The sequence below is a fragment of the Petaurus breviceps genome, unplaced genomic scaffold (assembly GCF_028583685.1).
Source record: "Petaurus breviceps papuanus isolate PSGF00001 unplaced genomic scaffold, PetGlider_PUasm1.0 140, whole genome shotgun sequence".
NCBI lineage: Eukaryota > Metazoa > Chordata > Mammalia > Diprotodontia > Petauridae > Petaurus > Petaurus breviceps.
The window spans coordinates 46,816,034-46,841,340 of record NW_027185698.1 but is presented as its reverse complement, the minus strand read 5'-3'; the positions used below and the strand labels follow the sequence as shown (position 1 = coordinate 46,841,340).

The 25,307-nt window shown below is 40.6% G+C and overlaps 1 protein-coding gene and 1 long non-coding RNA gene across 14 annotated transcripts in view; one reads left to right on the top strand and one right to left on the bottom strand.

Moving 5' to 3' along the window:
- Positions 1-25,307, bottom strand: part of CTBP1 (C-terminal binding protein 1) — a 473,381-nt gene that overhangs the window by 88,317 nt on the left and 359,757 nt on the right. For 2 of the 13 annotated variants that reach the window (XM_069071572.1, XM_069071544.1), the window contains exon 1: positions 19,208-19,363. The exons of 10 other annotated variants lie outside the window; for them this stretch is intronic. Coding sequence is in view for 1 of the 3 variants with exons in the window: in XM_069071540.1 (XP_068927641.1) it covers positions 19,208-19,247 (40 nt within the window). In the remaining 2 variants the exon portion in view is untranslated. Of the gene's footprint in view, positions 1-19,207; positions 19,396-25,307 lie in introns of those variants that run through there. One more of the 13 variants, XM_069071540.1, reaches the window with a different exon arrangement.
- On the top strand, positions 19,545-23,870 carry LOC138148779 (uncharacterized). The gene is made up of 3 exons (XR_011165175.1): positions 19,545-19,774; positions 20,405-20,600; positions 22,997-23,870. It is a non-coding gene; the product is annotated as an uncharacterized lncRNA (long non-coding RNA).

The window sequence follows — 25,307 nt, the reverse complement described above, 5'->3', positions numbered from 1 at the left end:
TATTTGTCAAACTTTTTATTAAGCAGCTAGTGTATCTGTGTTGGGCAATATTTTATATACAAAAACAAAAAAAAAAACTTATCAGTCTACTGTCCTCAAGAAACTTACAATCTGGAGGGAAATAAGAGGATACACAGAACAAAAAATTATATATACAGAGTAAATCAAAGTAATATGGGAGGGGAGGTACTAACAACTAGAAGATCAGAAGAGGTATAGTACATATATCTAAGTTGAGCCTTGAAGGAAGTTAGGGGTTCTAAGAAGCAAAAGTGAGGGAAAAAAAATGAATTCTAGGCATGAGGGAATAAACTATACAAAGGCTTAGAGATGTGAGATGTAATATCAAATATAGAAATAGCAAGTAGGTTGTATCACAAGGGCCCAGGACAATGGATCACACACACTAGGCCCTTAACAAATACCAAAATGAATTCAATATGGAAGGCAGCATGGCACAGTGGAAAGAGCACTAGATCTGACATCAGAAGACCTTCATTTGACTCCTTCCTCTGCTATTGAGTGTATGATCTTGGGCAAGTCCCTTACTGGGTCACACTTTCCTAATTTGTAAAATTAAGGGGTTGGACTAGATGACTCCGTAAATTCCCTTCCAGCTCAAAAATCTATGATCCTCTGAACTGAAGGGGTAAGGTTAAATTGTTCTGAAAATATAGTTACATTAGGGGCTGTTAGGTGGTGCAGTGAATAGAGCACCAGTCCTGGAGTCAGGAGAATCTGAGTTCAAATCCAGCCTCAGACACTTGACACACTTACTAGCCATGTGGGCTAGTCACTTAACCCAATAGCCCTCCAAAAAAAAAAAAAAAAGGAAAAAAATGGTTACATTGGATACAGATTACATCAAAATAGTTTAAATATTTCATTGGCTATTTGAATTGCACTCAAAATAAATTTTGATGCAAAATGAAATCTCAGTTATACTATGCACTAAGTATTCTGAGTGAGTAAAATGGAATTAAATTTTTCAATAATCACACTTGACTAACTGAACCCCAAGCTGGACTACCCACCCATGTAATATTTTATACCATATTCTCTCCTACTGGTAACAACCTTAACAAAACATAACTGTTTTGGGTAAGTGGGAGTAATTCTTACTTTATGTACTAAAGCTAAGTCTGTTGATCCTCCAGAAGAGGGACCTTTACAAGCTGCTTTAAAAATACCAATTCACATAACTTAACAGGAAGGATCTAAGGAAATGATTATTAAAGGACTCTAATCTCTTCAGATCACAGCAGAAATAAGACACTAAGAAGGAGATCTGTGTAGTTTTTTAGAAGGAGAATCTACAATTTCTCTTCCTTTATAAGATTTTATGAATGTAATGTTCTAATCTCAGTGGTGGCATGTACTACTTACTCTGCTAGACTTTTCTGGTTGCATGATATTAGAAACAAAATTCAATCTGTCATGTTCAGAAGAGAGGCAAGGTCAAGGACGTAAGATCCACCCTGCTCAAGGAAGCAAATCAATGCTCCAAAAAATGATCATCACTTTTACATTTATTGGGAAAATAACTACTCTTTTCTATACTCCCTTGTTGAATACTCAAGTCCCCTTGTTTTCCTATGAAAAATCCTGAAAAATTCTAGAGTCTTCACATACCAAATATGGTTATCAAAAAGAGGCCTGCTTGGAAATTGGTAACAGGCAAAATGGCTATTGGAGGGCCAATTAAATTTTGTAAACTGTCTGTAAGGAAGGCATAATTATGTGATTTACATTTCACCACTTTAAATCTTATACATTACTACTATGAATTGAAACCATCTCTTCCCGCCCCTTCTAGCAAGGTACTATGCCTCTGTGTGCACAAGAGAAATCTAAACTGCAGGTTTGCTCCAGTTTTGAAAAATCTAATGTGCAACAAAACAACTTTAGGGGCAGCTAGGTGGTGCAGTGAATAGAGCACTGGCCCTGGAGTCAGGAGGACCTGAGTTCAAATCCGGCCTCAGACACTTAACATTTACTAGCTGTGCGCTTGGGCAAGTCACTTAACTCCAACTGTCCTGCATTCCTCCCTCCAAAAAGCAAAAACGAAACAAAACAAAAAACTTAAAAAAACAAACAACCAAACAAAAACAAACTGAGGCTGAAATATTTTTACAAAAATTTTTTTTAAGTCCATAGAAGATATCCTTTGAGTGGCATCCTCCTTGATACTTTGCTTAAAGATGCTTAATGATCTTTCATTTGTCCCAAAGAACTGGGGGGTGGGGGGGAAGGGGAGAGGAGGGAGGAGGCCAGGGAGAAGGGGAGCCAGGAGAAATCACTGGCTTGGGAAACTTGGAAACAATGGTAAAATTTAGGAACACTTGCCAGATGAAAATCAATTAGAGAGTATGATCCAATTTTTAAAAATTCAATTTATATCAAACTCTTCAGGGCTATATTATGAAAAGATGGGTTCATCTTTACTAAAAGGCTTTACATTCCTCTGTATATTTCACTGCAGTTTGGTTTTCAGCCAACTACATCAAGCAACTAATTTTGTCCTGATCACAAATACTCAATTAGAATAAAAAGCTGATTATTTGTAACAAAAGTTTTGTATACCAGTCACCAGGTACATGGTTGGAAGTTAGAGGAAAAACAGGAAGAACAGCACAATTCAATTCAATAAACACCGGCTTAAAGTGCCTGTCACATAGTGGACACATAATCTTACAGAGCAATCCTTGTACTTGGACGTTAATCAACTAGACCAGAATCACTGGGTCTGAGACTTGAACCCAGCCATATCTTCCTGAATCAGAGGCCTGCTCTCAGTCTACTATTGAAGACACCTATCCCTACCTGTCCCACCTCTCCTCCCCACCAAAAAAAAAAAAAAAAAAAAAGTTGTCAGGAAGCAGTGGTTTTGCTTCCCTTTGAAAATAAACACATTTTGGAAAACCAACTACTAAAAGTCCACAATTCAAGTCAAGGAAAAGGTAAATTAGTTATCTGGAAATTATTCAAACCTTTGCTACAAACATTACAACTTTATATTTTAAGCCTGCAGAATTATTTAGAATACATACTTTCAAATAGTAGTACAATGTTTAGATAAGTTACCCTGAGAATAAAAAAAACCTACATGTGACATTATATACATCAAAATCCTCTCCTGATCTTCATCTTGGCACAGAGAGGGCCTTAAGTTCTTAAAGGCCATGGGAGTGAAAGAGAAACTCTGGTGCGTCCTACTAGGCGAGGAAGCCTCTGAGCAGCAGAATGTCTAGTTATGTACTATGTCTCCTAAGAGCCACCTCAACTAAACTTACATAGTCCCCTTACTAGAAGCTGGTCACCAGGTAAATTTTTTGTCTACTATAATACATGAAGCAAAAATATAAAGCAGCCCTTAGTCACACCCAACCCTCCTTCCATGTTCACAGTTATAGTGGTAGAATGGTTAGAAAAGGAGGTGTTAAAAATCATAGTTTCGAAACAGTCTATTGATATTAATTAATCGGAAGACATTCTAAAGCCCAGTAGGTTGATTTACTAACTAGAGGAAATGAAGCATATCTACATTGACCTGTCATTATAAATGAAACCATAAGATAAAGATGATTGGGAAAAGGAGGTAGTTCAGTCATTTAATGAGAATGACAGGACAGATGGACAATTTAAAGTGACAAAATCGTACCCCTGAGATTCCGAAAGGAAAGGATGGTGAAGAGATGACAGGGCTGGAGAAAGGAGACCTGACTTTGGATCTCAGCTCTGATACTGACCAGCATGCAAATTCTTTGCTTTTTCTCAATTTCCTTATCTGCAAAATACTTCTACCATTTACAAGGTTGTGGGGAGGAAAATATTTTGTAAAGTTTTATATAAATGTAATTTACTCTGAGTAATTCTCATCTATACAGGGCTTTGTTTAAAACATGAGCTAGAATGGCCAAGATACAGAGAAGCTAAAATCTGCATGTATGAATAGTCACATGCATAAATAAAAAAAATTTTAATGTCACATACTATTCATTCCCCCCCCAAACACACACTATTCTTGAATCATAAATAATTATAACCAGTAGCCAAACAAATCAGTGGTTCCCTGTTGCCAACAGAATAAAAATATAAACTCTTTCCCCTGATATTTAAATTCCTCTATGATCCATCCCCAACCTATTCCTCCAGTCTTATTCAACAGGGTCCTCTGAGATTAACTATCTACTCTCTGTAAATCTTATACTTAGTTGTCTCTCCCATTAAAATGTTCACTCCTGGGGCAGCTAGGTGGTGCAGTGAATAGAGCACCAGCCCTGGAGTCAGGAAGACCTGAGTTCAAATCCAGCCTCAGACACTTAACACAAAAAAACTAGCCATGTTATCTTGAGCAAGTCACTTAACCCCAACTGCCCTCCAAAAAGCAAAAAATAAAAAATAAATGTTCACTCCTTGAGGGCAGAGACTATTTCTCTCACCCCTCTTTCTTGGCATCCCCAGCACAGTACCTGACACATAGGAAGCACTTTATTAAATATTCACTGACTGACCAACTTCAAGCACATTGTTCCAGTCTAAATAGATTGTCTGCTACTGCCCAGTGAAGGCCTGAAACACTCTCTCCACATCTCTGACTCCTGAAACCTTTCTGGATCTGTAAGGCTCACCTCAGCTGCCACCTTCTCCATAAAGCTTTCCTTGATCCTCTCTAGTTGAAAAAAAAGATCTCTTCCTCCTCACATTTTTCTAGAACATTTTATGTCGATTTCTCTATCATAGTCATTTCTGTGCAACGTGTATCTTCCCTTTTGGAGGATAAGTTTGTGGAGGTTTGTGGTTGTGTTATTTTTCTGTTTTGTATTAACAGCACTCAGCCTGGCACATATTAATTGCTTTATAAGGATTTGCTTAATTGAATTGAAAACATGAGAATCACATGTGAGACTACTGCTACACTTAATTGCTACCCTACAAAACACAAGAAACAGCAGCAGCTCTGCTGAATGTCACAATGTTATATACTTACTATTTGTTCAAAAGCCTGAAGTCAGTTAGGCAGCTCTCTTGGGGAAGACTCATGCCTTATCATGGTCTAGCAGTGACCTTGGGTTCTTAAAAGCAATGCCAAGGGTAGTACGGATGTAAAGGATCTAGGACAGATTGAGTACTGGCCCAGTTCCTCCCTTCAAAATATCATTACACTTGTTCCCTTCTCTCTATTCACACTGGCAACCACCAAATCTCAGGGCTTCAGCACTTCTGTCCTGGAGTACAGCAGCAGCTTCCAAAATTGGTCTTCCTGCCTCAAGGTACCTCTCCTAGAACCCCATCAGACATCAAAGTAGTTTTCCTAAAGTCAGATGACATCACTCCCTTAACTCAAAAGTCCAATGGTTCCTTACTGTCTTTAGATCAAGGGTTCTTAACTTAGTTTTGTGGCCCAAGTTTGGGGAAGAAGACTTGCTCAGAATAATCTTTTTAAATGCATAAAATAACTAAGAGTGTTATCAAAATAATAAACCCCAGGTTAAAAGCCCCAGCTTTGGATCAAAAGACAGAGAAAACATTTATGAAGTGGTTACTTCATGCCAGCGTCTAGACAGCCCCAGGAGACAGTACATAAAAGGGAGCTAGAAAGAGTGTGATGGACACACAAACAGTAAGGCTCAAGATGCCCAGGAGGTACTATGGTGATGTGGATCCAGGGCGGTTCTCGAGTGGAGACTGCAGAGCTGACTGCCAGAAGCTTCCCTATCCTGGCTCTGGCTGGGAAGTGCTCCAGAGGGCAGGTTTTTAAAGCCTTCCACAGTCACTGTCCACCTTCCCTTTCTATCCTCACATAGATGGCTCACATTCCAACATTACGCAGGTCGGTCGGTGGTAAGAGAGCTGCTTGATGCACATTAGATATGGCATGCTATACCCCTCTCCAGGCTATTCCACAAAACTGAAATGCTCTCTTTGCCTCATTTCCTTCAAAATTCATCATGTACTTTTCTGATTCCCCCCAGCTATCAGTGCCCTCTCCTCCAATATCACCTATTTATTTTTATATATTTACAATACTATACATGTTATCTTTTTTGAAAGAATGTAAAACTCTTTGAGACCAGGGACTGTTTGATTTTTGTCTTTTCTCCCCTAATGCCTATCACATAGGAGTTATTTAAGAAATACTAATTGGTTTAGTGACCATGTTTGTTACCCAAGGATCAGGTTGGTTGTTGGAGGAAAAGAATTTTTTTTTGACACAGTAACCCTCAAAAGCAACTATTAAGTTGTGAAAGGGCTATGATCTGCACGGACAGTATTCTCAATCACAAAATCAAAGATCTTTGCATCACTGAAGCTGCCCTATACTCATCATTCCCAAGAAGCTACTTAGGCAGCTCTAAATACAGAATTCTGTTCTGTTCTTTCTTTAGGATTCATACTCTCCTCTTTCCTTTCCTAAGTCTCCTGTCAGCATAAGCACTAAAGAGATGGATCACAGACATGAAATCATATGGTCTGTTGCAAATATTGAGAAGATAATAGCTGAGATTAGTCCATATTCATTGGATGGTTGATGTTATTTGTGGCCCTAAATACTCCAGCACTGGGCCAGTAAAGGAGCCTTGCTCAGCTGGAAGAATATCTGGTCAATGTGACCAGGAATACATATAGGTGACTCAGATTTGAGGAGCTGAAAAAGTTTAGCAGAGATTAAGGAAAAGTAAATTTCACTGGAAGTATCAAAATGGGCCCATGGAAGACAAAAAGATGTAGCCAAGATGCTAATTACAACTCAAAAGCACTGTTACTCACAAAGACAGAGTTATTTCTCATAACTGCAGTTCAAAACATTGTTTATATTATTTCAAAAAGCTTTCACTAATCTCTTTTGTAGATGCACTTTGCATATGCTTCATTGATCTATATTCATTCATCCTTACATTTCGGAAGTTAACTACTAAACTGAAAGTTTTTTCTTATCCACAACAGTATTAATATATTCATCTCTGCATGGAAGAAAATGAAAGGAATAGAAATAGATATTAACTCATTTTAATCTCTCCAACAACCCTGAAATAGGCTGATTATTGCCCCCACTTTTTAGATGAGGATGATGAGGCTCAGGAAACTTTAAATGACCTTGTCACAGGTCATATGGTTAAGTGTCAGAGCTGGGAATCAAACCCAGGTCTCTTGTGACTCCAGATCCAATACTTTATTTCGCTATACCAAACAGCCCTTCTAGATGCTACTGAATGAAAAACTAAAACTGACATATAACATTCTATTCAGAAATATCTATCTGTGTCTAAGAGAGAAGAATGAACTCAGTTGTTTCATTCAGCAAACAAGAAGGACCTACTACCTCCATGTAATACTCTGCACTAGGCACAGATTTCAAATGAGCACAATAAAAGGCAGAGAACATTCCCTCACTTTGTTCAAACCTCTAGTACACCCATTCCTGGAGTGTGATGTAAGTTTGTCTGGGCTCTGGAAGGAAGCAATGACTCATCAATAGTCCATCTATTTCAATCAGATAACTGAAGAAGAATCATATACACCCTAAACTCCACTCAACTCAACAAATACTAAGTGACTATAACATTAAGGCCTGGACAGGGTTAGAGTTACAAACACAAAGACCAACAGTCCAAGTCCTCAAGGAGCTCACAGTTTCCTAGAAGGATATAACACTATACTAGTAAAGATAAAGCAATACAAAGTAATTTCAAGATGGAGAAAGCAGTGCTACTAATTAGGGGGAAAAGGGGTCAGGAAAGGCCTCATGGAGGAAGGGACTTACGAACTATGTTTTGAAAGGAGGTGAATATTCAACCAGTAGGAACTGAGAAAAAATTCCAGACAAGGGGAGCCCCTTGGAAGGTGCAGAGAGATGGAGAATAGAATGCTGTTCATGTGCAACAACTACTGTGTTTCCCCGATAATAAGACACTGTCTTATTAAATTTTTTTTGGACAGAAAAACACCAGAGGTCTTATTTTCAGGGGAGGGCTTATTTTAATGAACATTGACAGCAATTTTAATAAACAGGTAAATGTGAACAAAAAAATGTACCTTTATTCAATAAGCAAATCACTGGGGAAGAACAGGATGACGCGCTCACTGCTGCAGTTCTGATTGGATGCAGGAGCGCGGCATGCGTTTCACCCGGCGGGGGGGTGGTGCATACAGAGGGTACCGTAATGTAGCGTGTAGCGCAGGGGATCACCTTCACTACAGTAGCAATCTCAATAGGGCTTATTTTAGAGGAATCTTACACAGTAAGGGGAGAGCTTATTTTCGGGATAGGTCTTATTATCAGGGAAACACGGTAATAGGGCAGTCTGACTGGAACAGAGAGTGTATCAGTTCATCAACAAGGATTAATGAAGCACTTCCTATATTCCAGGCAATGTATTAAGAAATTAAAAAAGGGGTGGCTAGGTGGCACAGTGAATAGAGCACCGGCCCTGGAGTCAGGAGGACCTGAGTTCAAATCCGGCCTCAGACACTTGACACACTTAATAGCCATGTGACTTTGGGCAAGTCACAACCCCAAATGCCCTCCAAAAAGCAAAACAAAAAAAATGAGTCAGGGGAGGAGCTACTGAATGAGGGAAGATAGTCTGCCAAGCCTGGAGCCTTTTAATTTCTTTTTTTTAGACCAGTGGGGAACCCAACTAGATTACAGTAACAGTCCAGGCAAGAAGTGATGAGGGTCTGACCAGGGTGTTGGCTCTGGGAAAAAAGAAGGGTATGTAGGCAAGACAGGTTGTGAAAATATGGCTGATAAGACCTTACAACCAACTGGATGGGGATGTTGAGAGAGAGGGAAAACTAAAAACGAAATCAAGGTTTCAAGTCTAGGTAACTGGATATACCTGTGTAGAGGTACCTCGAATAGAAACAGGAAGGTCTAGAGGTGGGATGTGTTTAGGAGGAAAATAATGAGTTCTATTTGTAGACATGCTAAGTTTACGCTGCCTCCAGGACACAAGGTTTGAAATAGCCAACAGGCAGGTAATGATGTGGGGTTGGAGTTAGGAGTGAGATTAGGGTTGGCTTTCCCCAGCAAGTGGTAATCTGCCCCTTATTTAAAGTAAAGGTTTAACTTAAATCCATTATTGGGAATGGGAAAAAAAAAACCTCTTAGAAATGTTTAGGGGTCTATGCCTAATCTTTTAGATGGATATCTTGGAGGACACCCATGCTTTTCAAGAATGTACACTCTGATAACACTATACACTGGGCACAAAGGATGAATCCCCAGTCTCACATAGCATAGTTGTCCAAAATCTTAAGATACTTGGAAGGGTTTGTCAGAGGCTACAAATTGTTCATCTATTCAAATTTCTAGTTTCTCAATTTCCTCTCACATGAATTTCTTACTTTGTAGCATACCAGAATTTCTCCATGCAAAGTGAAAAAGTCAAAAGCAGCTTTAAAACAAAGGCTAGGCACAGAAACTGGACAAAGGTGGAAACTGCATTTCTAGGATGTGTCTAACATAGTGACTGGTCTGGGTTTCAGTTGCATATGCAGTAGACAAAATTTAACTTTTGAATGGAATTTGTGTTCTCAAAGATGTGAAATGCCTGTTGTCTTAGATCTGCTTCCTTCCTCAGCTAAACTTAAAAAAAAAAGTTGCCTCTATTTCCTCTCTTCAAATTCCTTGCAGGCAAGTGCTGCTTTTTGCTTTCCTTTGTATCCCCAGCACTTAGCAGTATCTGGCTCAAAGGAAGCACTTAACAAATACTTTTTGACTGACTTCTTTAAGCCTATTTAATTTGGCTTCTCATCTCATCATCCAACTAGAAACTTCTCAGTCCCAAGTGGTGTTCATCCTTCTTGACCTCTAACACATGACAATGTCAATCCCTATTCTCAGACACATTCTCTCCTCTGTGTTTTCATGACACTTCTCTCTCCTGGTTCTCCTCTTACCTTTCTGATTTGTTCCTCCTCAGTCTAAATTTTGCAGGTTCATAATTTGTTTGGTAGGTATATCTGAAAGCCTTCTCTTTTCTCTCTACTCTCTCACTTTGTAATATCAACCCACAGTGACTCATGAGTCACTATGTATTATCTCTATGCAGATGACTTCCACATCTAGATATCCCAAATCTAGGCTCTCTTCTGAGCTCAGCTCCAATTCCACTGGAAATTTAAAACTGAATGTCCCATAAACATCTCAAACAACACATCGGAAACAGAACTCATTATTTCTGCCACTGACACACACCTCTTCCAAACTTCCATATTTCTATCAAGGGTCCTACTGTTCTTTTAGTCTACCAGGTTCACAACCTTTTTTAACCTCTTTCCTCCTTCACCCCACGTCCACTCATCAAATCTTGTTTTTTCTACCTCTACAACATAACTGATCTCTTCCTCACTACTCTGATGAGGTTCTCATCACCTCTCACCAAATCTCTCTCTTTTCCTGAGCATTCTCCACTTAGTTGTCAGAAGGATCTTTCTAAAAATACACACAGGTCTGATCAGGCCACATCCCCACCCTCAATAAATGTGAATGGCTCCCTATTGCCTCAGAACCAAATATAAAATTCTTTGTCTGGCATTTTATAGTCCTTCATAACTGGGGTCTATTCCTCCCTTTCTGGTCTTATACTTTACTTGGCTCCAAATGCTGTGATCTAGTGACACTGGCCACCTCAATGTTTCTCAACCAAGACAGCCTACCCTCCAGACTTTGGGCATTTTCACCTGCTGTCCCCAGTGCTCAAATGCTCTCCCACCTCATCCCCATCATCTGCCCTCCTTGGATTCCCTCAAGTGCAAACTAAAAAGCCACCTTTTACAAGAAGCTTATACAACCCCACATTATACAATTCCAGGGTCCTGTAAAGCTAGTAACTCCCCTCTGAGATTACCTTCAATTTAATACACACACATTGTGTGTACACTGTTATTTTCATGTTGTTTACTCCATTAGACTGTGAACTCCTTGAGAAGAGGGATCATTTTTTGCCTTTCTTTGTATATCTAGGGTTTTAGCACAGGTGACTGACTATTCACACCTCCACTACCTTGGTTCAGCCTCTCACCAGGAATACTACAATATTGATCTTCCTGCCACAGATCCCTTCCACCACTACTCCCCCCCCCACCAAGTTATCAAAGGACTCTTCCTTAGGCACCAGATCATGGTACTCTCCTACTCAATAAACTCCAGTAGTTCCTTGTTGCCTCTAAGATCAAATGTAAACTTCTCTTTTTGAATGTGAAAGCCCTTCATCCCCTAACCCCAAGTCTAATTTCCCATGTCATTTTCCCCACTAAAATCCAGCCAAACTATCCTTCTTGCTATTCCTCATACATGATGTTCCAGCTCCTGTCTCCATGCATTTGTACTGCCTATTCTCTCCCCCCCGCCCCCCATTTGGAAGGTATTTACTTCTCACCCCCACCTCTTAGAATCCCTTACTTCAAGACTCAACTCAAGCGCTACTTTGTCATGAAGTCTTTTCTGATCCTCCCCTGCTTCCCTAGCTGCCAGCTCTCTTCCTTTCAAAACTACTTTGTGTTGATTTTATATTTATTTGTACACATTTTTATCCTAAGCTGTTGGAGGGTAGGGACTATTCATTTTTACTTTTATGTCCCTAACACTAGCACAGCATCTGACACATAGTATGCACTTAATAAGTTTTTAACTGATTCATTAGGGAAAAGGAGAGGGCTTGACTCCAATAAAAGTTGCAACTGTCCTTGGATGTTTTTTCACAGAATGACTTGGAAGGACCGTCAGAGGGCATCTAGGTCAATTTGAAGCAGGATCCCCCTCTAAATATTCTGACAAGTGGACATCCAGCCTCTGAAGGAAGAAAAGAAAAAAGGCAAGAAAGAAGGAAAGAAGCAAAGAAACATTTATTAAGTACTTACTATGTTCCAGGCTCTGTGCTAAGTGTTTTAGAAATATGTCATTTGAGCTTCACAACAACCCTGGGAGGTAGGTGTAAGAGGAAACTGAAATACAGAGGTTAAGTCTCATAGCCAGGATATGCCTGAGGCTGGATGTGAACTCAATTTTCCCTGACTCTACAATTCAAGCTCTATCTACTGTGCCACCTAGCTGCCCATTCCACTTTTGAAAAGCTCTAATTATTAGGGCAGTTTTTTCTTATATTGGGTCAAAATCTGTATCTATCCCACTGCTTCTGGTTTTGCCTTCTGAAGTCAAAGAGAAATCTAATCCTTCTAATAACAATAGTTGAAGTAAGTCTTTTTTTTTCATCTCTTGACTAAACATACCCTGTCTTTTTGAGGCATAAGGTCTGAAACAACTCACTTTAGTAGATAGGCAGACAGGGGCCAAGGGGCACCCACATCTGGGAGCAAAGGCCTAGCACCTCCACAGAACTAATCTTTTGGGGAATGGAAAACTCTTGCTTTGACTGAAATAATGACATGTATCACAACATTACAAATCAATCTGTTGCACAGTAATAATCAGAAATTGTACCCAGTACCCAGGAAATTAAGTAAACAAAATTCAACTCCCACAGAAAAATCTCTGGCTATAATTAATTTGTCATTTTCTGTATTCACAACACTAAAATCTTAATAGAGAATTATACTGAGTAAAAAAGAATTTTTAAAAGTACTATTTTCTTTTAAAAAATGTACATGGTTGAATTTTAAAAAATAAAAATTTGATACCATATGCAAATAAAAAATTGTCTTAGCTCATAAAATAATTTTTTATCCAACTTATCTTTTCCTGAAAAGTATAGCAAACATCTGAACCAAGAAGCCTAAAGGGTGGGGGGAAACAGCAAAGGCAAAAACCACCAGAAGTGGTTGGCCTTGAAGTCTAAGGCCCTTGAGCCTGATCCTTGAGCAAGGGCCTCTGAGTGGAGACCTGAGACCCAGTGGACATGTGTCAGAGCCACATAGCAAAGTGGATGTAGCACACCACCACGAATTCTTCCCTGGCAGATGGAAGACAAATGCCTGTGGGATTTAAGTTTCTGGACATATAAGAACTTCTTACTTAGAATGCACAATTTTAATGCCTGTGGTTTTAGTCCAAATAGACTTAAAAGATATATTTTTAAAGTATGTCCAAACAAATGGAGATCTATAAGTACTTCTGGAGCAATTACAGGACAAGTTAAGGAAAGATTTAAAAAGCACCACTGGTCAGTTACTCCCTCAACTCTGCCAGTTTTACAAAGAGAAAGTTGGCCCTTGAGACCCACTATAGAGAGCTGGTGAGTCACCAAGGAAGGCAACTGCTGAAGCAGTCCACAAACCTACCAATGGTGAATACCTCTAGTAGAAAACAGATAATCAATTTGGCACTTATTTTCCAAAGGTGAAAAAGGCAAGACCTTGAGGATCCGTCAGTCAACTTTGAATTATCTTGAGCACCACTTGGTAGTACAGCCTAACACTGCAAAGACTTTGGCTGTATATCCCATAAGGGGCAAAGCTCCTTCAGTGTTCATTCCTCTGGTTCACATAAAGCTTTCCCTCCCATGGAAGTCCTTATGCTATATACTAACACACCTATGTGCTTGTCTATTTCATAAGCTCCTAAAAACAATGAGGTACTTTCCCTTCCAAACAACTGAACAAACCACTGTGGTAACAATGTAAAAACTCTGTGACATCAACAGAGGTAACCTTCTGGAAAAAACACACATTTTTGTGAGCTTAATGATAACTGTAATCTTGAACGAAAAAAAGTTTCAATCACTCTTATCTCTAACAAAGAGTACAAAAGTGACTTTTGGTAATGAATTATGTTATCATATATATAGTGTAGTACTTTTAGAGTTGACAAAGCCATTTTATGTTTATATATGTATATATTCTCTCTCTGTATATATATATATATATATATGTATATATATATATATATATATACACACACACACACACACACACACACTCTATCTCCATGAGTTCTCAAAACAGCCTAGGATGCTATGCTAGGCATAGCCCATCCAAAGAATCACAAAGACAGGTGCTACGTTGTCAACGATGATGTAAAATTTGAAAGTTACTGGATACTGATGATTTAACTGTTAACTCTGAATTATGAGTTGTTTGTAAAAGTTCCAATTCATCCAAGTTACATCTCAAATGAGCCAGTTTAGCCATAAGCTTGATAGTAACTTTTAAATAGTATTAACAAAGATTTTTAAACACAGAATTAAGCAGAATCTTAAGATTTTGGTCATTAAAAAAAAGTAGTATGGGATAATCAGTATGGTTCAGTCCAGAGAAGCTGGGTCTAAAGAGGTTAGGAGAGGGGTGGAAGATGGGACCACAGCTCAGCTTAAAGTTTCTTTCTTTTCCTCAGCTAGCAAAGCACTTATTCTGTAAATGGACTGAAAAAAAAAGTTCAATTTCATCCTGGGAAAGTGTGGTTATGGGATACTTTGAAAGTGAAAGAAAATAGATCGGTACTACAGCTTGTATTTTTAGACACCGGAGACCAAATTATTAAAAATGTAAACTTACAGGATCAAAAAAGCCACTTTGTTCTGTATATATGTACTCCTTCGCAAAAAAGTAGATATCTCCTTTAGGACTATTTACCCCAAATTATATAATGCAGAACAACTCCTATGCCTATTAGATAAAATACATCACATTATTCTAGTCTTTCAAGGCCCTCCCCAAACTGGCTCTAAAACACTGCTCTAGCCTTTTTCAGATTATACCCTTTTGGGTACTCTTCATTAGAATAAACTGGCTTATTTGTGTGGGTTTCATCCTGCCCCCTTTCTCTGTGCTTTGTGCAGGCTCTCTTCTATGTCTAGAAAACACTATCTACTCTTCTGACTGCTCAAATTCTTCCCTTCCTTCAAGGTCCAGTTCTATTGCCACGCTCATGAAGCACTCTGAGTAGTATGCCTGTGTACTTTTCTATTTTTGTATTTTAGGGCAGTGTTTTGCAAACAGGTCTGTTAAATGGTAGGCCTATTTTCCCCCTAAATGCTTTCTTGTTCATTTATTCACTCATTCACTATTTTTAACTCCTCCATTTCCAATAAATTGTCCCTGGGATACCCTCCCACTTCCAAGAAAGGTGTTCCAGATAAAGCCATTCTTCTTGGGGAGTTGGCCTCAAACCTTATCTTAAGAGTTACAAGGAAGGGAAGGAAGGGGTGGGAAGGGAGGAAGGAGGGAGAGAGAGACAGACACACACTCAGGCTTACACACAGAGGGAGGAAGGGAGAAAGAGAGAGGCAGGCCCCCCTGAAGTTCCAGGCACAAGAACGAGAAAGACTATTACATTATCTTAGATTTCTGATAAGTCTAGTTCTAGGATGAAGCCATACATACTTAGCAGTTTTATGTACAACCTTAGAGTTCTCAAACAATAGATGAAAATTCTAACTTTTAATTTTTTCCCTTTTGCAAGAGCTTGGTTCCAGAGTTACAGTATGTTTTTAAGGACCAAACAACAATAGGTGCTAAGAAATAAGTGTTTATGATAAGTATTACTAATGATAACCAAATAAAATAAGTCGTATGTTAGAGTCGGGTCAATTTTCTTTCTTTTTGGCATCCCCCTTCCTGGAAGTCAGGTCAAGTACTCAGGCCCCAGCCAAGGAAAGTTCTAGCATTTAACTGAGGCAGCATTGCTCAGGTAGCTTCTCTGATACTTTCAAAAGAACAATTTCTCTCAGTCTAGTCAGGAAACAAATGTATACTATGAGGGTAAAGCCTTAGAATAAGACTTGGCAAAAATGTGGGGTTTTGTACACAGTGGCGGTTGTAGGAAATGGCTATGGGATGATTTCAGTTTTGTCAATTCCTTTCAATAAAGGGGGCAAGATATCAGGTCTGCCATGATTCTTTTATTGCTTGCTTGCTGCTAAAAATCCTGACACCTGCAGCCCAAAAGCTGCAGAAGGAAAGTGGTAGCATGTGACAGGAGGAAGAGCACTGAATTCACAGGACCAGGGTTAAAATCTGAATTTGACGGATCATTACCAAGGTGACATTGTACCTCAGTTTTCTCATCTGTAAAATGAGGGAGAAGCATACTAGATGGCTTCTGAGGTCTCTTCCAACTCTAGAGCTATGATCTCATAACCTCAGGCAAGTAACAGCCTCGAGCCTCACCTTTCTTATCAGTACAGTAAGGGAGTTCGGTTCGAGGACTTCTAAGGTCTCTTCAGCCTCTAAATTTATGATCCTAAGATCCCCATAGATCTTGGGTCACTGCCCCAAGAGTTCTGCTATGTGCTTCCCTGCCTGCCTCCCTAAACACAAACTAAAACAATTCACTTTGCACCAGACCAGGAAAGATAAGTTGCAATTCTTTTGCAAAAGCAGTATTATAAATAGCTGGGTAAAAATAATTGATCAAGAAGATGTTATGGGATAAGGTGTATGTCTTATCATATTGATCACTCCCTCAGAAATCCTAATTTAGTTCCCATGATGATGCAGCTCTTAAATTTTAAGCCATTTCAGTCAAATATTCCCTTCCTACAGGGCCCAAGTCTATTTGTATAATGCTTAGATTTTCTTCTGGGAATGAAGGCAGTGAAATTACAGTGAAGAATGCAGCCTAAGTATAGGAGCTGTCTGGTAGCATATTATGTATGGTGTGAGGGCAAATGCTGATCTATTGGACAGGAGAAGTTTTTGAACTGAGAGTCATGACTGCTGACCCTACTATGCCATGAATTTTAAAACTTACAAAAACATTAAAAGAGCAGGCTTGAGATTACTTGCATCACTAAAGGAAACAGGGAGATAAAAAGCTGCACCAACAAATGTTTGAAAGATCATGAAATTTTGGAGCTGGAAGGGTCCTTAGATAAAACCTAGTCCAACTCTCCACTTTAAAGATGGAGAAACAGACTCAAACATAGGCAGAGAAATAAATATAAATAGTTTAGTGTCCTAGATGTATTCTATTCTCAGATTTGAGGACCCACATAAGTCACCTGAAATCAGTCACTGTTCAAAGCCTACTGCCATTCCACTTCTACTAATTACACACACAAATAAATAGAAGTGGGAGGAAGTTATTGGCCTTTGCCTGGAGTCAGTTATTATACAACTTTTAAATATCAGGGCAATTAAAAAAACCATAATGCCTGGGATTAGAGTTCAATTCTATCTAAGAATTAGAGAATAGTATCGGTAGAATAAGATAATGTATTTAAAACTCTTTATAAACTATTGAGTGCTACAAAAACAATTTTTTTAAAAAAGATGTCTAATGTGTGAACATGTTTTAAAAGGAATACATTGAACACTGTAAACAATATTTATTTCATGTACATCTACCAACATGTGATGAAAAAGACTAAATTGTGTTACATTCTGGTTTTAGTTTTTAAATTAAAGAGTGAAGACAAGATTTACCAAAGAATGGTTTCTTTAGAAAAGCAACTTCCCCTTCCTCCCAGCCCCCTCCCTGCCCCTCTTCAAAAAGTTCTTGTAAATGCCAGGAAAAAACATGGGGAAAAAAATCAACAACTTCAAAGTCTCTTTAAAAGGTTGCAGGATAATTTTATAAGTTGGAAGAGTTAAATGAAAATTGGTGGTTATTATATTAACATAATAACAAAAGCAGATTATATATATAATACATTACAAAGTGCTGATTAAAGTAAAACATCTTAAAGCTAATGACTCCCAGAAACTTTTTTTAATGTAAGAAAGCTGGCAAGTAATTTTACTATGTGCGACTAAAAGGTTTAATCTAAAAGCACTAAATTACATTTAGAACAGTAGGCAAAACATCAGGGAAATTGTTTTTACACTAATATTAAAATTCATATTTATGAATTTGTTTTCCAAAAGGCAGCCAAAACATAGGGGGGAAAATTGACCTAGTTGTGCTTCTGTCTTCTGCAGTAAGGATTTAAATCAGAGTTGGATGACTTGGCCCTTTCCCATTGGAACATACTGTAGCAATGATGTTAAAAATCCCTGGATGTTAACCATCTGCAAAATGACTGCAGTTGCTATGTGCACATCTAGTACTTAGAGTCAGAGTTACTTAGCAAACACCATTTTTGTGATGCATTATTACAGAACCATAGATTTTCAGGCTGCAAGGGGCCTGGGCATCAAACGTATCTCACAAATTCGGCTGTTTGTCCTAATTCGCAGTTAAAAAATAATATAGCAGGAAAAGAGTCAGTCACAAGAGTTCTATCGGCATCATTCTTTTAAGTGAAGCTAAAAGGATGATTCCTTTCTCTGTTGGCTGCTCGGCCATCCTCTAAAAGGGAGCATTTTAATTGTCTTTTTAAAGGCAATGGTTACTGAAACGTACGAATAGATTCCAAACCAGCATGACATTTAAGGTTACAACAGGTGAAATTTTTACAAAAGTATTCACCCAGAAGACGGTTTCCTAAGATACTCTGACTCATTATCAAAAAGGCAAAACCGACCATCTGCTTCCCCAAACTATTTTCAAAACAAAGAAACACAATAGACTGAATCAAATCTGGGCGGCAAAATAAAGTTGTTTTTTCTGCTCTCTCCCCAGCTCTCCCTCTTTGTGTCTCGCTCGCAGTCCCGGGTCTCTGCCCAGTGACACCCTGGCCCCGCACCGGCGGTGACAGCCCCCGCCCCCCACCCCCACTCCCGGAGCAGCAGGAGGGGGAGGGGCTGGGGGCTGGGAGGGGTGTCTAGGCCCCAGCCCAGTCCCCGAGCTCGGCGGGACTTCCTGTTTCACACGGAGAGAGCTAGCAGCCCGAGGCGCCGACCCGCGGCGGCCAGGTCCCCTCCCGGGCCTGGGGCCTGCAGGATTCCACAGTCACCATCCGGGTCAACCCCAGGGCTCTACTTGGAAGAGGCCCCCGGCGGCGGAGCACGCCCCCCTCCCGGCCCTAAGTCCCGGAAGAAGGGTCTCTTCGCGCCCCCACCCCCTACGCTTTGCGCACACACATACACATACACACACACACACACACACACACACACACACACACAAAGCCAGCGGGCAGCTACGGCAGCAGCAAGAGGCGCAGGCAGGGAAAAGGGAGGAGGAAAGAAGGAAGGGGAGAGCGAGCGGGGAGGGGGGGGGCTTCTTGTCTGCGTCCTCGGCTCCGGCCCGGCTCCGACCCGGCCCCGACCGCCGCAGCCTCGGCGACCTCCGCAGGATTTCTTCCCGCGGGCCCGGGCTCGGGGCCGGGGACGAGGCCGAGGCTGGGCCGGGCGTCTCCCCGGCTCCCTCCGCTCCGTTCCCGCAGGGAGCCCGCCCCCCGCCCGAGGCCGGAGTCCTTACCGAGAGGCAAGCCCTTGTTGAGCAAGTGCGAACTTCCCATTGAAAGGCAGGTCCAGGGGCGCGGAGGGAGAAGTTGGGGGAGTGAGGCTCCCGCTGGTCCGCAGATGGCGGCGGCCGCTCCGCTTCTCCCCGAGGCGCGCGCCCTCGCCCCCCCACATGCACACACTCCCCACACACGGCCTCCCTCCCTCCCTCACCCTCGGCCCGAGTGCGGCTGTCTCCTCTGTGGGAGAGGCGAGCGGGCGGGGCTTGGCGCGGGCAAAATTAATCTCTTGTTTCCAGGCAAGAAAGCCCAGAAAAACGGGCACGGAGGGAGAAGGGATAAGACAAGCGAGACCCAAAGGCGGGTGGGCCCGCTCAAAAGCGCCCGCGACCTCCGGATCGGATGGTCTCCTTTAAAAATAGGTCAATGACAAGAAAAGCAAATTTAGTAGCTGGGAAAAGAGTATGGAAGAGCTTGCTGATGTAGCCAGCACCCAGACCATACTGCAGGCACTTGTTCAAGAATCAATGGAATTGAATCTTATACAGACAATGTAACTATTAATGAAATCAAACCCAGAGAGAGTAAGTATAAAAAGCATTTCTGTTCCTAAGAAAACATGGTATATAGTTTGCTTGTGAAGTCTTGGATACAATATTGTAGTCTAGTGCCTTCACCCACCTCCTCCAATTGAAATTAGCATTAAAAATACATCTTCACAGAAAATCCATAAGGAAGTTGACAGATGGGAGGGGGGGGGGAACCGATGAATGTGGGGAGTTCTTAATGTTGTTACTTTGTGACAAAAGGTGGTTCGAAAAATCCTTCACTCCCGAAATCAGAAACAAACGAAATGGCTCCCCACCCTGCTACCACCAAACACCTAACAACAAAAGTGACTTTCCCCAAAATGAGCCAAGCTATTTACCTTAAGTGTGGAAGACAACAAATCACCTCTGAAAGTCAAAAACTCCAAGTCTCTCACTCCAAGTGTGAGCCCAGAGCCAATGCATTGCATCAAGATTACTACAGGAAAATACAAGGTAGAAATAGATCTGTAGTGGGGTTAGGAGAAAAGCTAGGTTACCAAATGGTGCAATGGCTATCTGACGGCAACTAGTACAGATAATGCCACTGGACCCAGGCTACAGGTCTGGTTCCAGAGGTAGGCAGAAGTTCAGATATTGAGAATTTTTCTTTTTAATCTGTTTCAGGAACCTCTGGACACTGCAATGGTCAGTCAAGAGAAACAGGAGGGATGGGTGCTGCAGAATGGGCTCTGCAGGGAGCATAGTGCTGTGGAAAAAGCCCTGGCTTCAAATACAGCCTCTGATGCTTACTACCTGTGTGACCTTAGACAAGTCAGACAAGTCTCCCAAGGGCCTCAGTTTCCTCATCTGTAAATGGCAGGTGTGTGTGTGTGGGGAGGGGGGAAGAGTGGCCTAGATACCCCCTGATAGTCCTTTCAGATCTAAGTCTATGATACAGGCATTGTGAGTAAGTTGGAAAGAGAAATTAAAATTCTGGTGGCTATCACCACAGGAGTCAACAGTCTGAAGAACAGGGACTAGGGGAAGAGACCTAACATTACCTGGCCTCTTATTTGTTTGTTTATTGCAGAGAAGGAAACTAAGAGCCTGAAAATTAAGTGACTCCCATGGTCATGAGTGGTGAATAGCAGGCCAGGATTCAAAATGAGATTTTTCTGAATCCAAATCCGGGGCCCCTTCTCTGCCTAGGGGGGTAGAGGCAGCAGAAAACTGGTGACTTGAATACTTAGACACACCCTTAACTTTAGATTGAATCACTGAAGGCATCTTTTCCCCAAGTGCAGTCAGTACCTGTGCTGCTCTGTTCACATTTGGAATCCTCCCTTCATTAAAACGTTCTGAACACATCTCTCCCCCTAAAAAAAGCAAAACAAAACAACCACAAAACTCCCAACTGGGATGAAACATTACATTTCAATCCAAAATGCAATCCTCCAAAACTGCGGTAAACATATATAAGGCCGGCTGCACCTCCTGCAGTTTCAGGCTGAAACTGTTAGGCCTGCGAGGTTCTTGTGAAAACACAGGTAACCCCGCAACCCCTCCCGACTGTCGCAAAGAAAGCTCAGGGGAGAGGACGAGGACGAGGTCGAGGACAGAAACCGAAATATTGAGTTCTCCGAGCTCTCCAGCCAGGCTGGGTCAGCTGACTCGTATAATGCAGTACACACTAAAGTGTATGTAGAGGAGCCCGAGCCAGAATACAATTCACTCCCATAATGGCCGGGCACTTGAAGGCCTAATCACTTTCTGGGGCCCAAGAGCCGGGCCCTTGGGTCTCTCCAAATCATCAAGTGATAAATAATTCTTATCCCCTCCACATTCCCCAAGCCGTTTTTCCTTTCGCTAAAACGCAAGCCTAGGACGAAAGTTTGGGTGTAGAGTTTCTTTTTGACCCTTTGAAAACTTTATGTTTTAAAAATTTCGGAGAATTGAAAGACCTTGGCATTTAGACGGGCGTTGACTTAAAACCTGTTAAACAATCTGCTGAGGCCAGACTGGCCAGTGAGAGAAAGCGGCCAGGCCCTTCCCCTACCTCCTTCGGCAACGTGCGGCTTTCAAATAGCAGGCCTCGGGGGCCAGTGTCCGAAGGGTTTCTGAGGGAGGCAAGGAGAGAGGCAGCCGGCCCACTATGAAATGTACACCCACGTCCGGCAGCAGGCCCGCTGCAGACTCCTGCTCCGGGAAGGCGGTGGGCTGTAGGAGAGGCTGCAAGGACCGGAACCAGAGCTGCTTTCTCCTAGCGTGTTAATTTTTATTAAAGTGTTTGATATTTTTAAAGTTATTTATCTAAGAAAGAGCAACTTATACACCATTTTAGGGGTGTTTCTGTTTCTGGTGAGAAAGGGATAGATAGTATTGTGCAGATTAAAGGGGAAGAGGTGCTTTTCTTTCTCAGAGGAAAGGAGATCCCTATACATTGATTCTGTCTCCTGAGTTAGTGTATGTCAACTGAATGATTGCTGCCAGCTCCTTTGATTTGATTTAATGTGTGTGTGTATATATATGTGTGTATATATATGTATGTATGTTTTTACTCGGTTGGGCAAGCTAAGAAAATAATGATTAAATATCAGTAATGCCTTGACTTCCCTCAGGTTCACCACACATGAGCGTTTCATAATGCATTTACTTAAGGGTGTCCAATTCTTCTATGGAAATTTCATACTTTGCAGTTCTAATTAAATAAATCTTAAAGGTATAGCTAAATTAGCTAAGAGAGCACTGTTTCGAAATGAGAATCAAAAAGGGGTAATGCAAAACTGCAGCATCTGTATGTATATCAGGATTACAAAATAGCATGTTAACATGGTTGGCTACACACTGACAGGGAACAATGCAGGATGTGCTATACCAGACACAGAAAGAGACAGCGTCTTTCCCCTATATGTCGAAAAATTGAACTGTTAAAATGACCTAAAAGGGCAAAAGAAAACTAGCATCACATAGTTCATTCAAATAAAAAAAATCTGATTAAACTATAATTTAACTGGGGAAGCACACAAAATATATTGATCTGATCAAGCTGTGTGTGGTTATTTTGGGTAAACACTGATCTAAAAGTGCAATTATTGGTACAATGGGAGGGAGAAAAAGGGGTATGGTGCATAATATTATGACAAGGGGAATGCTTAACTGATATTGGTACTATGAACAGATGGAAGCAATGATTAATAGGTTTTTTTGTTCCTTCTCCCATATCTAAGGAAAAATTCCAAATGTGGTCATGTTTGCTCTTTTCATTTTTACTTGCAGGCAAAGGCCTTTGGCCCAAGGCCTTTCTAAACAGAAACTTCCAGACTGCCTCTGCTACTCTGCTAAACCTGAACTACAGACTGAGGACATTGACTTATCCCAGCAACCAGAACCTTCTTCCTTATTATGTAGGAATGGAGGAGACTGGGGAAAAATACCAATTAAAAATAAATCTATTAAAGGCCTTTGGTCTGAATGAAGATGAGGCCTATCTCTCAAGAGAATCTAAGCACTGGGAGAAAGTGACATGAGCATGAGGCATTCCTGAACATTTGAAGAGAGAGCTCAAGCAGTCACCTAGGAAAGCAAGCCTGGCACTCTTCTATAATTTCAGTAATATTCTATAGCTGAAATGCTTATTTCTGCAACAAATATTGAGTTAGATTTATTGTAATGAAAACTGTAGAACTTTCAGTAATCCTGACCATCATCACATTCACTTATATGACTTCCCAAATTAATCAACTCTCAGACATTTTGGATCCTAGATAATAAAAGTCAGAATATTTTGTAATGTACTTAAAGATTTATTTATGAGGTGAAGATTAACTTTTTAAATTCCAGAAAACCAAGTAGCCCTAGTATATTAACATAAACATTATTTTCTAATGATCATTCTTTTATTAAAAATAATTTTATTGATAACTTTTCTTTTTATATCACCTAGACTTCCCTCAATATACCTCTTCCTTCTCTCTCCTGAGAGTCATTCCTTACAACAAAAATAAAAGGAAAAAGAAGAGAAAAAAGTTCTGCAAAATTTAGAAATATATTGAAAAAATCTAACATTATATGCAATGTTCCATATCCGTGGATTCCAATCCCTGCAAAGGGACCATGGAGGCATCTTCTTATATCTTTCCTTCCCCTCCCCCCTTTCAGAATTTATTTGTTTATTTCTAGTTTTCAACATTCATTTCCACAGGACTTTGAGCTGCAATTTTTCTCCCCAGCTCTCCCCTAACCGCCACCCCAAGATGGCAAGCATACTGAATACCCCTTCCCCTAGTCTGCTCTCTCTTTGTCCCTCCCATCCTCCCCCTTACCCCTTACTTTCTTGTAGGGCAAGATGGATTTCTATACCCCATTGCCTATATATTTTATTTCTTGGTTACATGTAAAAACAATTTTTTAACATTTGTTTTTAAATTTTTGAGTTTCAAATTCTCTCCCTTCTTCCCTGTTCGCCTACCCCCACTGGGAAGACAAGCAACTCAATATATGTTATACATGTGCAGTTATGCAAAACATTTCCAAAGTAGTCATACTGTGAAAGACTATATTTCCCTCTATCCTATCCCACCTCCCATTTATTCTATTTTCTCCTTTGACCCTGTCCCTTTTCAAAAGTATTTGCTTCTGACTACCCTTTCCCCCAATCTGCCCTCCCTTCTATCATCCTCTCCTCTTATCCCCTTCCCCCCCCCACCCACTTTCCTGTAGGGTAAGATACCCAATTGAGTGTGTATGTTATTCCCTCCTTAAGCCAAGTCCAATGAGAGTAAGGTTGACTCATTCCCTTTCGCCTCCCTGCTCTTCCCTTCCATTGTAATAGCTTTCTCTTGCCTCTTTCATGTGAGATAATTTACCCTATTCTATTTCTCCCTATCTCCTCCCAATATATTCCTCTCTCACCTCTTAATTTTATTTTTTAGATATCATCCCTTCATATTCAACTCACTGTGCCCTCTATGTATACACACACACATATACATATTCGCTTCAACTATCCTCATATTGAGAAAAATCTTAGGAGTTATAAATATTGTCTTTCTGTGTAGGAATGTAAACAGTTCAACTTTAATAAGTTTCTTATGATTTTTCTTTCCTGTTTATCTTTTCATACTTCTCTTGCTTCTTGAATTTGAAAGTCAAATTTTCTGTTCAGCTCTAGTACTTTCATCAAGAATGCTTGAAACCGGGGCGGCCAGGTAGCACAGCAAGTAGGAGCACCGGCTCCAGTGTTGAGAAGACCTGGAGATCGAATCCCGGGCTCAGACACTTGGCACCCACCCAGAAACACCTGGCCGTGTAACCTTGAGCAAGTTACTTAACCCCAATTGCTTAGGGGCAGCCAGGTGGCTCAGTGAGTAAGAGCACCGGCTCCAGTGTCGGGATGACCTGGATCAAATATGGGCTCAGATACTCAGCACCACACCCAGAAATAACTGGCCGTGTAACCTTGAGCAAGTTACTTAACCCCAATTGCTTAAATAAAAAAAAAAAAAAGAATGCTTGAAGCCCATCTATTTCGTTGCATTTCCATATTTTTCCCTCAAGTATTATACTCTGTTTTGCTGGGTAGGTGATT